General features: G+C 40.1%; 1 protein-coding gene across 1 annotated transcript in view; it reads right to left on the bottom strand.

The window, feature by feature from the left end:
* Window positions 1-13685, bottom strand: part of focad (focadhesin) — a 71720-nt gene that overhangs the window by 20617 nt on the left and 37418 nt on the right. The window contains exons 12-23 of the mRNA XM_050067634.1: window positions 12475-12579; window positions 12108-12209; window positions 11874-12001; window positions 10201-10327; window positions 9981-10115; window positions 7971-8021; window positions 7316-7399; window positions 5123-5258; window positions 4808-4996; window positions 1813-1934; window positions 1614-1706; window positions 674-762 (exon numbers count right to left, since the gene is read on the bottom strand). Of these exons, the coding sequence (XP_049923591.1) occupies window positions 674-762; window positions 1614-1706; window positions 1813-1934; window positions 4808-4996; window positions 5123-5258; window positions 7316-7399; window positions 7971-8021; window positions 9981-10115; window positions 10201-10327; window positions 11874-12001; window positions 12108-12209; window positions 12475-12579 (1361 nt within the window). The remainder of the gene's footprint in view (window positions 1-673; window positions 763-1613; window positions 1707-1812; window positions 1935-4807; window positions 4997-5122; window positions 5259-7315; window positions 7400-7970; window positions 8022-9980; window positions 10116-10200; window positions 10328-11873; window positions 12002-12107; window positions 12210-12474; window positions 12580-13685) is intronic.

The following is a 13685-nucleotide window of genomic DNA, read 5'->3' as shown; positions in this document are numbered from 1 at the left end:
GACTAACTTTGCACTGAAGTATGCCCGTTCACTTCCATTTTAACAGGTCTGACGCTACTAATGCGCCCCGGCTGTATCTAGGCTAACGGCTAACATGCTAACTATTATTTTTATGTCACTAGTCACTTGAAACAAATTTAGGACGATAGGAGACAGGTTGAAATAAACCAAAATTTCCCTTTAACTAAATCTATTCACACTTTTCCAACTATTCCTACTACTTCATCTTCTTCCTAACCAATTAAGCCAGCACTGCAGTGTAGCATCAGCTTTTAAAAAACCTTGAAATATTCTACAGTATTGGTATCATTCAGCTTTTCAATAACATTCATACACATCTACACCAGCATTGCAGTGTAGCGTCAGCTTTTCAAAAAACCGTCAAATATTCCACATCATTCATACATTAATGGTACTATTAAATGTTTAAAGCCAGCATTGCAATGCTGCGTCAGCTATTCAACATGCAGCATTCACACCTGAAATTTCAGTAAATATCAGGTGACTAAAAGGGTTTCATCAGGTTTGCTCATTCAATAAGGTAATAAGATCATTTAAAATGTTTGTCTACTATATGCTACCACTGAACCCCCTTTTAGTAGTAAACTGAATGTGTGTTTTGTGTGTGAAACATACAGGTAGTGTAGCAGTGTATTGTGTAAGTAACTCTCACCAAAGCCAGGCACAGTGTTGTTTGTACTGTAGCTCCTCTGGATTCTCTTTGCCTTGTTTCTGCTGCATCTGTAAATCAGCACGTCGGCCCTGAAGACACACACAAAAACAAACCACAATTAATTTTTCCATGCAGGACGTCTGATTCATTTTATTCAACTCAAAGAAAGATTTAGTATTTGACAGGCATGAGTTTCTGAAGGCCAATAAGATGGTAAAACATTGAAATTACACAAAAAAAGGTATCTGTGTGTATTGTGTCTGACAAAAAATCCGTTGATAAAAAAAAAATTCAGTTTACTCAAAAGCAAAACACCCACTAAAGTAAAATTAAATCTGAAATTAACTTTTTAATTTTCAGGTTAATAGAAAATGTAGAACCCCAAACTTGAAACTGAAACAAAAACTAGACCTTTGAATATGCAACAAAAACCCCGCACTTGTGGTTTATTTGGTATGCATCATGTCCTCTAAATGTGAAACCCTGGTTTCAGCCTATTTGATGAAACCAGTCTTTTTCATGGTTATTTTAGATGGCAGAATTTTTCTGGCCCTAATTTGTGAAATTTGTCAACTATCAAAACTAATGGGCGGGGGTGGGACATAACTTCCAACTGGCCCAGACCCGCCAAACCGAGGCAGAGAAAGAGGCAGAGGCATATTTTTGACCAGTTTTAGACTCATTTGGGGATTGAGTGGGTTTTTTTTAACCTATCCATGCTTTCTTTGGGCTAACTTTTTTCATCTTAATTTTGTCATACACCATGCAGACACAAACACGCAGGTGTTGTCACTCTGCCTGTCATTACCTCTGCCCTGATGAAACCTTTATACCTTTCTTCTCTGCTCCACTTAACAGTGCCTGGAGAATAGTTCCTAATATAACTGATCAATTCTTCTATTAATACGTCATCAATCTGTCACTTCCTAGAAGCACAAACCTGTAGGACAGCGTGGAAAGCTCGGCTCATGAAACCTCGCCAGGCCTGCGGCAGGAAGAGAGCGCGGTGCCACTCAGATGGCTGAATGTTCACCTGCACATCAAATAACAACAAGCAGGAATTTTATGGGGGCTGTTAGAAATGGTTCAAAACCAAAGAGGAGCATAAGAGGCAGAGGAAGGAAAGGGTCAAGACATACTTCATGAATGAGGGCTGCCAGGGTGTGCTGGTAGCTGCGACTGCGGCTGATGAGGAAACGATCGATTGGTCTGCCGTCACGATCCGTCTGCACAGGCAGCTCGTAACAGAGGAGCAGTCCAGCTACAACACACACAGACACAGACACAGACACACAGACACACAGACACACAGACACACGCATACACACGATCAGCTGTAGAAGCTTTGTTATTGCAAACACACTGGCTGTGTGCAAATACGACTTAAAGGACCCTGAAAAATTAAACCTTAATTAGATTTCTTTGCCAAGTTGGGCTAAAAGACACAACTAATGATATATTATCACCTTATAAAGTTGATATGGTCAACGTGTTTGCGAACAATTGCCTACATGCCGACATACAAGAAACCAACAATCCTGCATAGTATACCTTTAAATCAGGGCGGTCAAAATAATGCATTAATTTTGATTAATTAATCACAGAAAAAAATAAAGCATTATAAATGAATGCTCATTAATCATGTTCCATGGTGCCTTTTGACCCTGTGCATAATTGAAGGCCACAGTTGCTTTGTCACATAATGGAGGCAGACGCTGCTTGGACCAGTGAATGGAACAGTTAGGGGGTGATCACACAGAAATGAGACCCTAGAGACGCGGACGCTTCAAAGACGCTTGAAACGCTCAAAATGCTTATTCAATGCACGCTAACTACTAGTGTCTGACGCTCAAAAAGTTGAAAATATTTCAACTTTTCAGCGTCTACGTGCGTCTAAAAAGAAGCGTTTACCAAAACGCGCGTCTAAAAAGACGCCGGAAAAACGGCCGTTTAAAAAGACGCTTGAATGCCGGTCAGACGCGCCGTATCATAGGAAAACAATGGTTTTACTGGCGTCATGTTTCTAGCGTTTCATCTCAGCGTGATCGCTCCCTTAGATTAAAATAAAGCCCATATGGAACTGTTGATAGGAGCACTGTCTCTGCAATTTCTGCAGTAAGGAATTTTTGTACCACTGGAGTACTTCGAGCCTGAAATATCACCTTAACGCAAAGCATTTAGCAGCGAACCCTGAAGTCCAAGCTAGCACAGCCTCTGATGCTAGCACTAGCACTCAGCTTTGCAAGCCACACTAGACCAGGCGTTCAGACGCAAACTGAGTCAGTCTATCTGTGACCGACTGACTAACTCCCTTGCAAAATGAATTGCAATGGTCTGCAGGCCAGTTTTAGTGGTAGAGGACGGGAGGGACAATTGTGTCCAACATTCAGCAGCTCAACTACTACACATCTGCCAAAATTCATTTGAATTGACATTTTCTAAATACTTTCACAGCAAAAATTAATGTATGTGATGAATTTAGAAGAATGCACCACAGAGCATATCATCAATTAGATTATTTTCTTAATTGCTTGACAGCCCTACTTCAAATACCTCAATTTAAATCTCAATGTTGTGTCTTTTTTCCTTAAGTAATTTCTTAAATCTGCACAATCACCCTTAGCAACTTAAATGTTGCACAATCGTCCTTGGTAACTTAAAGAAGAAACTTAGAGTAAAACTTAAGGAACCATAAACAGCTACTTAACCTTGACAAAGCGTATTATGATGCCTTTTTAGTTTCATCAAGGTAAAAGTTTAAGTTTGAACGATGCTGCGCTTTAGTCAATCACAATGGAGGGGGTGGGGCCGAGACGTGCAGGTGTCCCCAGGAAATGTGTACCTACAGAAACAGCAAGCTCCGCGTCCATGGCGACAGCACCACCCAAAACGCGGTCTCGTCGACGTGAAAAAGGTGACAGTCCTGATGTTAGCTTTGCTGCTGCTGTTAGCTGTCCCTGTCAGCTGCAGCCACTGATGCTTTCTAGACATCGTGATTTCCCAAAACTGAATAAATACCACACATAGTAACACAAAACTGCTTTGCTAGCTCAGTCATGTAACTAAGATATCCGCTGGAAAAAAATATTTTTCTAATCCAGTATCTTTGGTGAAACTGCACTGATTTCAGCACCAGAGAGGAGATAACTGTTGCCAGATCTCGCGAGAGTGTGATGTTGAGACAGAGACAGGTCTTGAACAAAGTCAATTTTCTCCTGGTTTGTCCGTCTGAAATTTGCCATTTTGGTGTCGGAATGTTCTGAAGATATGTGGCTTGTGATAAATGGGTCCAATATTTGCTTCCATGACTATGGGACGAAAGAATCGGCCATAATCTGTAATCACGTTCATTTCTCCCAGTGAAGTCAATGGACTCAGGACCTGCTGTTAGTCTCCTAAAGGGGCGTGGTGGTCGCGAACCCCACGTGACACTGATACAGGAAACTGACTCGCAGTGGACCGTCTTGGTTTATCCACCGTCTTTGCTCCAGAGGTAAAGGAAGAAATTTTTTTTTTTTTGTTAAACAATGGATTTCCAGATAGCAAACAAACTGGCACAGGATTTGGAGCGCCCGATACAGCTGGCTCCTACCAGTCTGTTATTGGTGATGTTTTTGGAGGACATACTGTAAGTCCAGAGTATGCAGGGATGTGCACAGAGTCTTGAACGATGTTGAGTCATAGATGACAAGCATGAGGATAACAAAGCTACTTTTCATAAACTAACTTTTTAGAACATATTTCCTCATCTCATATTCATCAGGTAGTTTGAGCTTTTCTTCCTCAGTCCAGTTTGAACTTTTGAACTTTTACTTTAACTTTTTGACAATTGATAACAATTGCTAGAAAGCGCCACCAAATATCTTAGGCTGATGTTCCGTTACCTTTGCAACTGTGGAATACCGAATACTGAATACAAAATGTAAAGTATTTATGCTGCACTGTCATAAATGGCTCATTTTTTTAATCTAAGAAATCAGTTTGAGATGTTTGTTAAGTGACATTATCAGAAAAACAAGCAACCAGCCACTGCACAATATGATGTAATACAACACAAACATCCCCACAAACAAAATAAAGAGAAATGTAACACGTTCAGCTTCACACAGGGAGAGAGGGGATGGATCTGCTCACCTGCTAGTCCCGGCTTCAGCCCAGGCTGTTTGTTGTTCTCGTAGGTCTTCAGCATGAATAATGGAATTCCTGCCATGGTTTTCCCCTGGTCTGAACGCAGGTTCCCCCCCCTCAGGGCAGAGAAGTACACCCCCCGTGGCATCTGGCTCATCTCCTGCTTCACCAGTGAGGTCAGGAAGAGCTCCAAGGCTGAGAGGAAAAAGACAAAATGAGAGTCACTCCGACCCCTCCTTCAGCGTGATCCCTCACTGGCCTTCCCACCATGTACAATTGTGTTTGGAGTGTGTGGCCCAGCCGGAAGTGAGCGTAATGTACCTGGTAGAACAGATAGGGGGATGAGAGCCATCAGTTTCACATAAGATGAACCTGGGATAGAGAGATCCTTTTCTTCTTCCTCTTTCTCCTTCCCTTGTTCATCCTGCTCATCCTCATCCTTTGTAGCTGGTCTGGCCTACAGAGCGGACAGAGCAGCAGAAATAGATTCAGGTAAATAGATGATCAAATCATGGGTCATTTAAAAATGGTTGTGGCCCAACTTTGGACATACCTGGACTACACTGACAACAAATCCATGGACAATTAATCATAATCTATAAATTGAGAATGCACTGATTGTGAAATTCTGGGCTGATACTGATGTTTGAAATAACTATTTGGCTGATAACCGATACAGAATGTTTTGTTGTTGTTGTTTCTTTTGTTTTAATTGTTATTTCTTTCCTCCTTTGTGGCCAGTAAAAAAGAAGTAATCATTATATAAAAATAACTGTACTGTGATAAAGTCATTCAGTCCTACATTACACTACCTTTGAATGAGCATGATTTCCATCATACAAATTCATGAAACTGCCTTGAATATTTCAAACATTCAACAAAGAACTGCTTCAAAAGCCTTTTTAAATATATCTTAATTTCCACTCTAATGCCTTTTTTATATTGCTGTGAAAACATCAACAAAACTCCTCCTTCAAACAGCTGGATTTATTCCATGGATATAAAGAGAACTGGATACAGTATTGGAGGCCCTGTTCATTCCTATAAAAGTTGCTCAGAGGGGCATTAAGCCAAAAAAGTTTGACTTCCATGTGTAAAATTACCCAGATCTTCCACCCTGCTTCCACATTGTGGGTTCCATAGAGCAGACACACTATAAACTTTTGCAAGCCAAGCAGCTAACCTCAGGTTTAGCTCTCGGCTAACTTAAATGGGGATAAAATGATTTAATCGTACAGCTCTTCTGGTATTCTGAAATGGTATAAGACCGAATGGATCAATTCCTGACAAGAAAACAAATCATTTAGTGAGTGCTGTGACACTCAAAAAAAAAAAAAAAAAATGAACCGACTGATTTGTAGACGTCTGTTTCTCAGTCTATAGGAAAATGTCATTTTGGGCCCAATGGCATCATGTGATAGACCTGGAAGTTGTAATTCCACAGTTTGGCCACTATGTCAAATTGGTTTCAAAGCCTGGCGCTGTTCCTGGCGGGCACAATTTATTTATGATTACACTGGAACACATAACGTTATGATTTACATTGGCCCAATACTCATTTTTACTAAGTAGAACACCATAATGTAACTCAGTGCAACCTCTGTGGTTCCCGCCACTGGCTGCTAACAGTTAACAGCTAAAAATTAAGTTAACTAGCTCTCCTCCTGCCGATTTCAACACAGATTTGTTGTTCATACTGCAGCATTATCAGGAAACAATAGGCTATGTCCCCTGATGCATCAATGGTGAATTTACTGTGTCATTTTCTCCTGATGGAGAGGGAAAGATCTTGGTTCATCCCAAACATGTTTTCTATTTTCCCCAGGACAACAGAATGCCATTAGTCTTAAGCCCTGCTTTTTAACCTGCTCAAAACTGATGTAACACAATGGAAAAACTTCAATAACTGCCATCAGTGTCAGTCATCTTGATTGCCCACAGGCTGATGAAAGACTTCCTTAAAGTATAACCCAGGAGTTCTAAAGCTAAACAAGCTAATTCCAACACTACCTTACTATCTAGTTTGTTTTAGAGTTTAATTCAATTTTAGGTGTAATCTGAGGTTTCTATATTGATAACACATACACTAAACGAACACTGGATAGGTTACATTAAGGGAGCACACTTTATCCAACACTTGAAGGAAGCACCTGCAGCTGAGGCTGATGGGAATGTCATTTTGCAGGTATTTTTCCAAACCAAAATATCAGACCAGTAAAACATTGACCTACTGGTTGGTAGATGAAAAATCAGTTGATCAATAAATAACCTAACAGTTTATGAGATATAGGCATTTCCTGCAGAACCCTGTAGAAATACCTTTTAATTTGATATTGAAGGTATTAATTTCAAATGTTCAATTTTCCACATCATATTCATTTTCCAAATATAATGTGCATTGCATTCTTTGAAGAAAAAATTGCCAAGATAAGTTGCGTGTGGAGAAACAGTATTCAACGTGGAATGTAAAGTTACACACATGAGAGTGTTAGGAGAGTGAGGCAGGACTCTTACCGCCTCCGGAAGAAGATTTATTGTGTGGACTGTTTCAGGAAAATCTGCCAAAGCTCTGTAGCCACAGCTGGCGACCTCTGGATCCTGTTACAGCAAACACACACACTGTTTTTTCAGAGTTTTGTACAGGCATAGATGACTCGACATTTGAAATATAAGCTCACTGTAGGAGATGGATACACTGGTTTTACAGAGAAGACTATCTGACTGAAGTTTGAGCAGACGTTTGAAGCCGTGAAAGCAGACACCTAAAAAATGCTGTACAGTTCAGTAAAGCTGACGTTTTCATAATTTTCTGGGGGTTCCTAACCACAAGTGACCCATCTCACGTTACACACAGTTAACTGATCCACTGTTGATATAAAAATAAAAATATGATAATAATAAAGCAGCTTGAGAATGTACTGGGTGTTCCGTTCAGCAGCTGTCTTCCCCCAGACCTGTGCAGTTTATTTCATCACAGCCAGTCAGGTTTGTTTCATTCTGACAGGAAGTATTTTAAATTATTCATCTAACTGTCAAAATTCTGTAAATTACAGCAAAAATCCTCCCCAGACCTGGGGGTGTATACACACACACACACACACACACACACACACACACACACACACACACACACACACACACACAGAGCAGATATCTCCAGTACACAGACCTTGCTCACAGCATAATTCCACAGGAAGCTGACCACCTCCTCTTTCAGTTTCTGAAAAAAACAACCAGAGATTAAAAAAAGAAGCTGTAAATTGTGGAAAGTCTGATACCATATTAATAACTAACAACATCAATTAAAAAAGAGAGATTCAAGGCTCACCAAAGATAAGCTGTTATTCCATTTAGCCAGTGATAACTGTAAGTTGCAAAGTGAGTTTCAGCCCTACAGTTATAATCACCAGCTGAAGGATTTCTAACTCATTTCCTTCTTTTTATCATTATTATCAAAATAGTTATTTATTCAAAAGAACCCCTTACTCCTCAGGAAAGACAACAAGCATTCATTCCTGTTTCTCACACATTCTCTCTGTTCTGACTTTCAGTAGTACTGATCTCACACTGACCAACATAGCACCAAATGACTGCACTATTGTGTAGAAACACCATCACTCACAAATACACTCACTGGTTATGTTACAGCACCCAACTGTCAACCCAAATATGCTTATTTCTTTTAAGGAGTGAGATGATAAGGTTGATACCATTCCCTGTGTCTGTGTGTTACAGAAGCTGGATACAATATCCAGAGCATATCTATGACTCAGAGTCTGGGACTGGATTGTCTGCACACGGCTCTCAACATGGAGATGATGGCTGCTAGCCACTAATAGTGCGCACAGTGCTTACAATTGCAACTGTGCTGACAGAGCTAACAGCGCAGAGTGGCGCCGATTAGCTAGCTTGTGAGACACACTCGCAGATACTCACATGCTTGGACTGCAAAAGACACAGAGGGAGCATGACTTCATTCTCTGCTAAGGATGCCATTATTCCACAATGTCTTTGCATAGCAAATACTGGTTTGCAGCTACATTAGTTTCCTGAATGTCATATACAGACCCTTTGAGTACAGAGCTGGAGTCAGTACTGTATGTGTCTAACAGGTGTATTTTTTAACTTTAGATAAAGCCAGACTGGCTTGTTCCCCCTGCTTTCAGTCTTTATGCTAAGCTAGGCTAACCACATCCTAACTCTAGAGAGAACCAAAGGCTCATCTGGTATTATATCTTACATTTCCAAATTATAACCTTGTAGAATAGACATATGAATTTGTTGCAATCAATTAAAAGCAGGCAAATGGGCATATAAATATAGTTAGCTATGTTTATGTGGATATATGTCCATATAAACATAGCTAGCTAGCCCACTAACTTTGTTGGGGCTGCAAGAAAAAAAGCTTATCCACCTTGATTCTGAGAGGCTGACACAAAAATCACTTACTATCAGAAATGAGACCAGGTCATTGTTTTGTAAGTCACTCACAAGTACGTCTCAAGTCTTTGTACTCAAGTCCCAAGTGAAGTCCCAAGTCAAGACCGACAAGTCCTAAACTTTGAGTTTCTAGTTTCTAGTCATAATGCAACTCTTGAAAAAATTTAATGCTGTTATTAAACTGGCAAAAACTATGAAAACTTTTTTAAAAATGTGCATGTATTTGCTTGTTGAAAGCTTACTGAGCTGTTACGCTAATGTTAGCTAAGCATTCCTAACTATGTGAATATTAGCCTCCACTTTTCTGTTCTTTGTGCACCTTCAAACGTCTCAAAAGACTCAAGTCCAAGTGAAGTCACAAGTCACTGGTGTCACAGTTCAAGTCCAGTTGTAGTTCTTTTTTGATTTTGTCTCGAGCCATCAAATTTGTGACTCGAGTCTGACTTGAGTCCAGGTCATGGGACTGGAGTACACAGCTCTTTTTAATGTTGATACTTCAGATCTGTAAAAATGCCTTACAACACCAAATAGAGGCATGGTAAAGTTTATGGTTAGACAGTGTCTTTTTTGATACAACAACTGGGGAAAGCCAAAGTCAGAAATATTCGACACATAGTCAGTTTATTTCGGGGATACCACCTTCTGGACGACTACGCAGACCAACAGGAAGACAAACAAATACCACAACGAAGCTCTAACAGTGCATCAAACAGAAGCTTTCATGAAGTCCATCAGATACCTCATACTCCTCTGACTTGACAGTGAGCTGGGGAACCAAAGCCAGAAGTTCAGCTATGACTTTGACCATCAGTGGACGGGAGTCACAGCTCAGCTCCGGCCCCAGACTTCTCCATGTTGACACGATGTCTACTACCTGCAAAACAAACCTCAGAAAACTCAGTGGCTACGCTAACTGTACATGCAGTTAACACTGGCGAGTGTTTGTATGTATGTGTGACCTCTGCCCGGCACAGCTCCTGTAGTCCTTGCAGGGCGAGGGAAGCAGGGGTTGCCATGTCTGGTTTGGTGCACTGGTTCAGAGTGAGCGTAATGGCAGCCAACATGTCGCCTCCATGCTGGTAAGGCCTGACACACACACACAGAGGAAATTCTTTGCTACGTGATGTATGACAATCTTATAAATCACAACACATCTGGGCAGCTGAGATGGAGGACATAACCTTTAAACGCAACACTTTAATTTTTGCTTCTGTTTTTCACAGGTTTCAGATAAAGATCTTAGACTTTTTTCATGCACTCAGTAGATATAATTCTGTCAAATATTGGTTGCTAACATGTTAAAATCCGTGTTAGTGAGCACATCTCTTTAATCAAGAGAACCCATCCACCTGACAGGTGTGGCATATCAAGATGTGGATTAAACAGCATCATTAGTACACAGGTGTGCCTTGGGATAAACAATAAACATCACAATAAAAGTACACTCTAAAATGTGACATTTGAGCACACAACACAATGCCACAGATGTCACAAGTTTTGAGGGAGTGTGCCGTTGGCATGCTGACTGCAGGAATGTCCACCAGAGCTGTCGCCTGTGGACTGAATGTTCATTTCACTGCCATAAACTGTCTGCAATGTAGTTTGAATTATGGCAGTACATCCAGCCACACTTGTCAGGTGGATGGATTATCTTGGAAAAGGAGAAGTGCTCATTAACACTGATTTACGACCAAAATTTGACAGAAATATATCTATTAGTGCATTAAAAAGTCTTAAATCTGTGAAAATGGGACCAAAAACATTGCATTTAAATTTTTGTTTAGTGTATGAGACCATTTTGGGCTATGGTCTTGGAAACACTCTTGTACATGCGTGACAAGGCCATAGACCCAGAGCCAAGTCTGGCCGTTTTTGGCATTGCTCATAGAGATCTGAATCTGTCTCGAGCCCAGGCTCATGCAGTTGCTTTCTTTTCATTTCTTCTTTTGTCTCATTCTATATAATTGGAAATCCACTGCTCCCCCCCATGAGTAGCTGCTGGGTTGTGGAGATAATGGTTCATTTGAAGTTGGAAAAGCTCAAGTATGCCACGCAGGGCTCGGTTAATTAAGTCCAAAAAGTATGGCAACCATTCCTGGACAACTATAATAATGTCTACACTGCAAGAAATACAACTTAATGCCTGTAACAGATAACCATAACTTTGCAGAATCTTTACTTTATTTAATATAATTTTTTTTTATTGTATTTTAGAAAGTAAGTTTGTCTGGTTTTTGCTTCATTTATTCGTTTTTATTTACATTCTTTAAATTATAATTATTCTATTTTATTTCATTTTGTTTTATTTTTTATTTTTTTTATCTTTGAAAACCCAACAAAACATTTAAATACATCTGTAAGAAGCCACTGTCTTTCCTTTAAAATTGAAGCCAAAACTATTGAAAGTGCATCTGTAAAATGTTCTTCTGTTGCGGCAGTGAGCTTGTAAAGGAGAGCTGCTACATTTTAACTTGTATTACATGTAATTTAAATGGAAAGGAAAAGCATCAGCTAGATGACTTCCCTTTATTCAGTTTTTCCCCACTGTATTCAATTGATCAGACCTTCATGTCATGCCCCTCTCAAAAAAAGCCCCGTCACAGCCCGTCCAGTGTGTGTGTATTGGTCTGACCTCTCTCTACAGATGTCCCGGAGACAGGCGGCCCTGGCCACAATCTGCTCCCACTGGGCGTCCCTCCCCACCACCACCCTACTGTCCTGCTGTCCCAGCAGACGCTGCAGCTCTGGGTAGATTCGATCCTTACAGGAGGGAACAGAGTCAGTTGTGAATAAGAGCTGAACAAGAAGACAATGCAGGAAAAATATTAAAGAAGGCCTAAATAAATAAATATGATGATGACCAGACCTGTTTCTTCCAAAGAGCTGTCATGAGGCGCATTGCCACTGCTCTCAGCTTGGGGGCGCTGGCCAGCATGTGCAGAGTCTGCAGCACCATGGGGACACAGAGCTGGAACATCAAAGCATGGTGCGTGTTAATGGTTAAGGTCAAGTGAAATGAACTTTCTGCAGATTCTCACAGACCTAATAATGAGTCCTCTGCACATACACTGATTTTTTTATATATATATTCAGATTGTGAATATTGTAAATTACACTTTCATGAGAACAGTCCCTTAAATATGACCATATGAAATAATGGAGGTTTACACAGCAGTGGTTTGTAGTCCATGTCTTTGTACAGCAGGACAGTGGAGGCCAGAGGTGCTCAGTACCTTATGAGTGCCGAGGTTTGGCAGGCAGTTGAGCACAGCGTGAGCCACGCCTGGATTCTTTTCCTTCCCCAGTTTGAACAGCAGCACAGGAACAAGGGAAGGGACCTGCAGACACACACGTGACTTTAGATTAAGGAAACACCCCAGTGCAACAATGAGTCCTAACTGGCCAGAAATTCTCAGTGACACATTTGTGGTTCTACTTCTGGGACTGGGAGCAGCAGGCCCTGTCCTACTCTGCTTTGAATGGGAGGACAGTCAGAGATGTTGGTTGGTCACCGATGACTAGTGTTAACACAGGTTTATATGAGTGTTCTTTAAGACTTTAAGCTATGACATGCACTGTTTTATGTTTTTATCTAAAGCTAAAGCATTTCAAGGCTTTGAAACTGGTTTAGGGGTTTCTTCCGGACCACTGTAGGGCAGTTTGGGGGATGCCCCCTACCAGGAAATTTCTTTTTGGATGGATTATGCACTCTGGTATTTTTGAGTATTTCCATGTTATGCTTGTTTATACTTTCACTTCTCTACACCTCAGAGGGAAATAATATAGTTTTTACTGCATTACATCCATTTGACTGCTTTAGTTACTTTGGAAATTCAGATTATAAATGCAAAATGTAATTAACTATCAAATAACATGTAATTAAAGTGAGCTACACCTTTACCAACAGCAACATTAAAGTGATGAACACATGAATGCATTAATAATTACCGCTATAATCCAATACTAGATGTTTATTATTCTGAAAGGGGCTATTCTACATAACGAGTAGTTTTACTTTTGGTACTTTAAGTATGTTTTCATTATGATACTTTTGTTTTTCCATGCACTGGTCAATTTTGACATTTTGGGCTATTTTGCTTCTATAACATGTCTTCTTTCAGACAAATGTAAATAAAAATTCCAAAATACACATTAAAGCTTATTTTAGTTCAGATTTTTGTTATGGAAATGTATGCAAAAAAGTCCATATTTAATTAGATAGTGCCTCATTTGCATATTTAAACATAACATTTCAGAAAACTTGTAATACAAAAAAACAATTGTCTTTATGAAACTAATCAGCTGGGGAAGTTTGATGAGGACATCTGTTAGTTACTCTTTCACTGTTACTTTCCAGATTTATTCCCATTTATATTCTGAAGGTTGTTACAGAGGGGTTTGTTCAATGTTTTGTTTGTTCCAATGAATGAATGGATGAATGAAT

The sequence above is a fragment of the Epinephelus moara genome, chromosome 17 (genome assembly GCF_006386435.1).
Source record: "Epinephelus moara isolate mb chromosome 17, YSFRI_EMoa_1.0, whole genome shotgun sequence".
NCBI classification, from domain to species: domain Eukaryota; kingdom Metazoa; phylum Chordata; class Actinopteri; order Perciformes; family Serranidae; genus Epinephelus; species Epinephelus moara.
The sequence above is the reverse complement of the archived record's forward strand: the minus strand, read 5'-3'. Positions and strand labels throughout refer to the sequence as shown.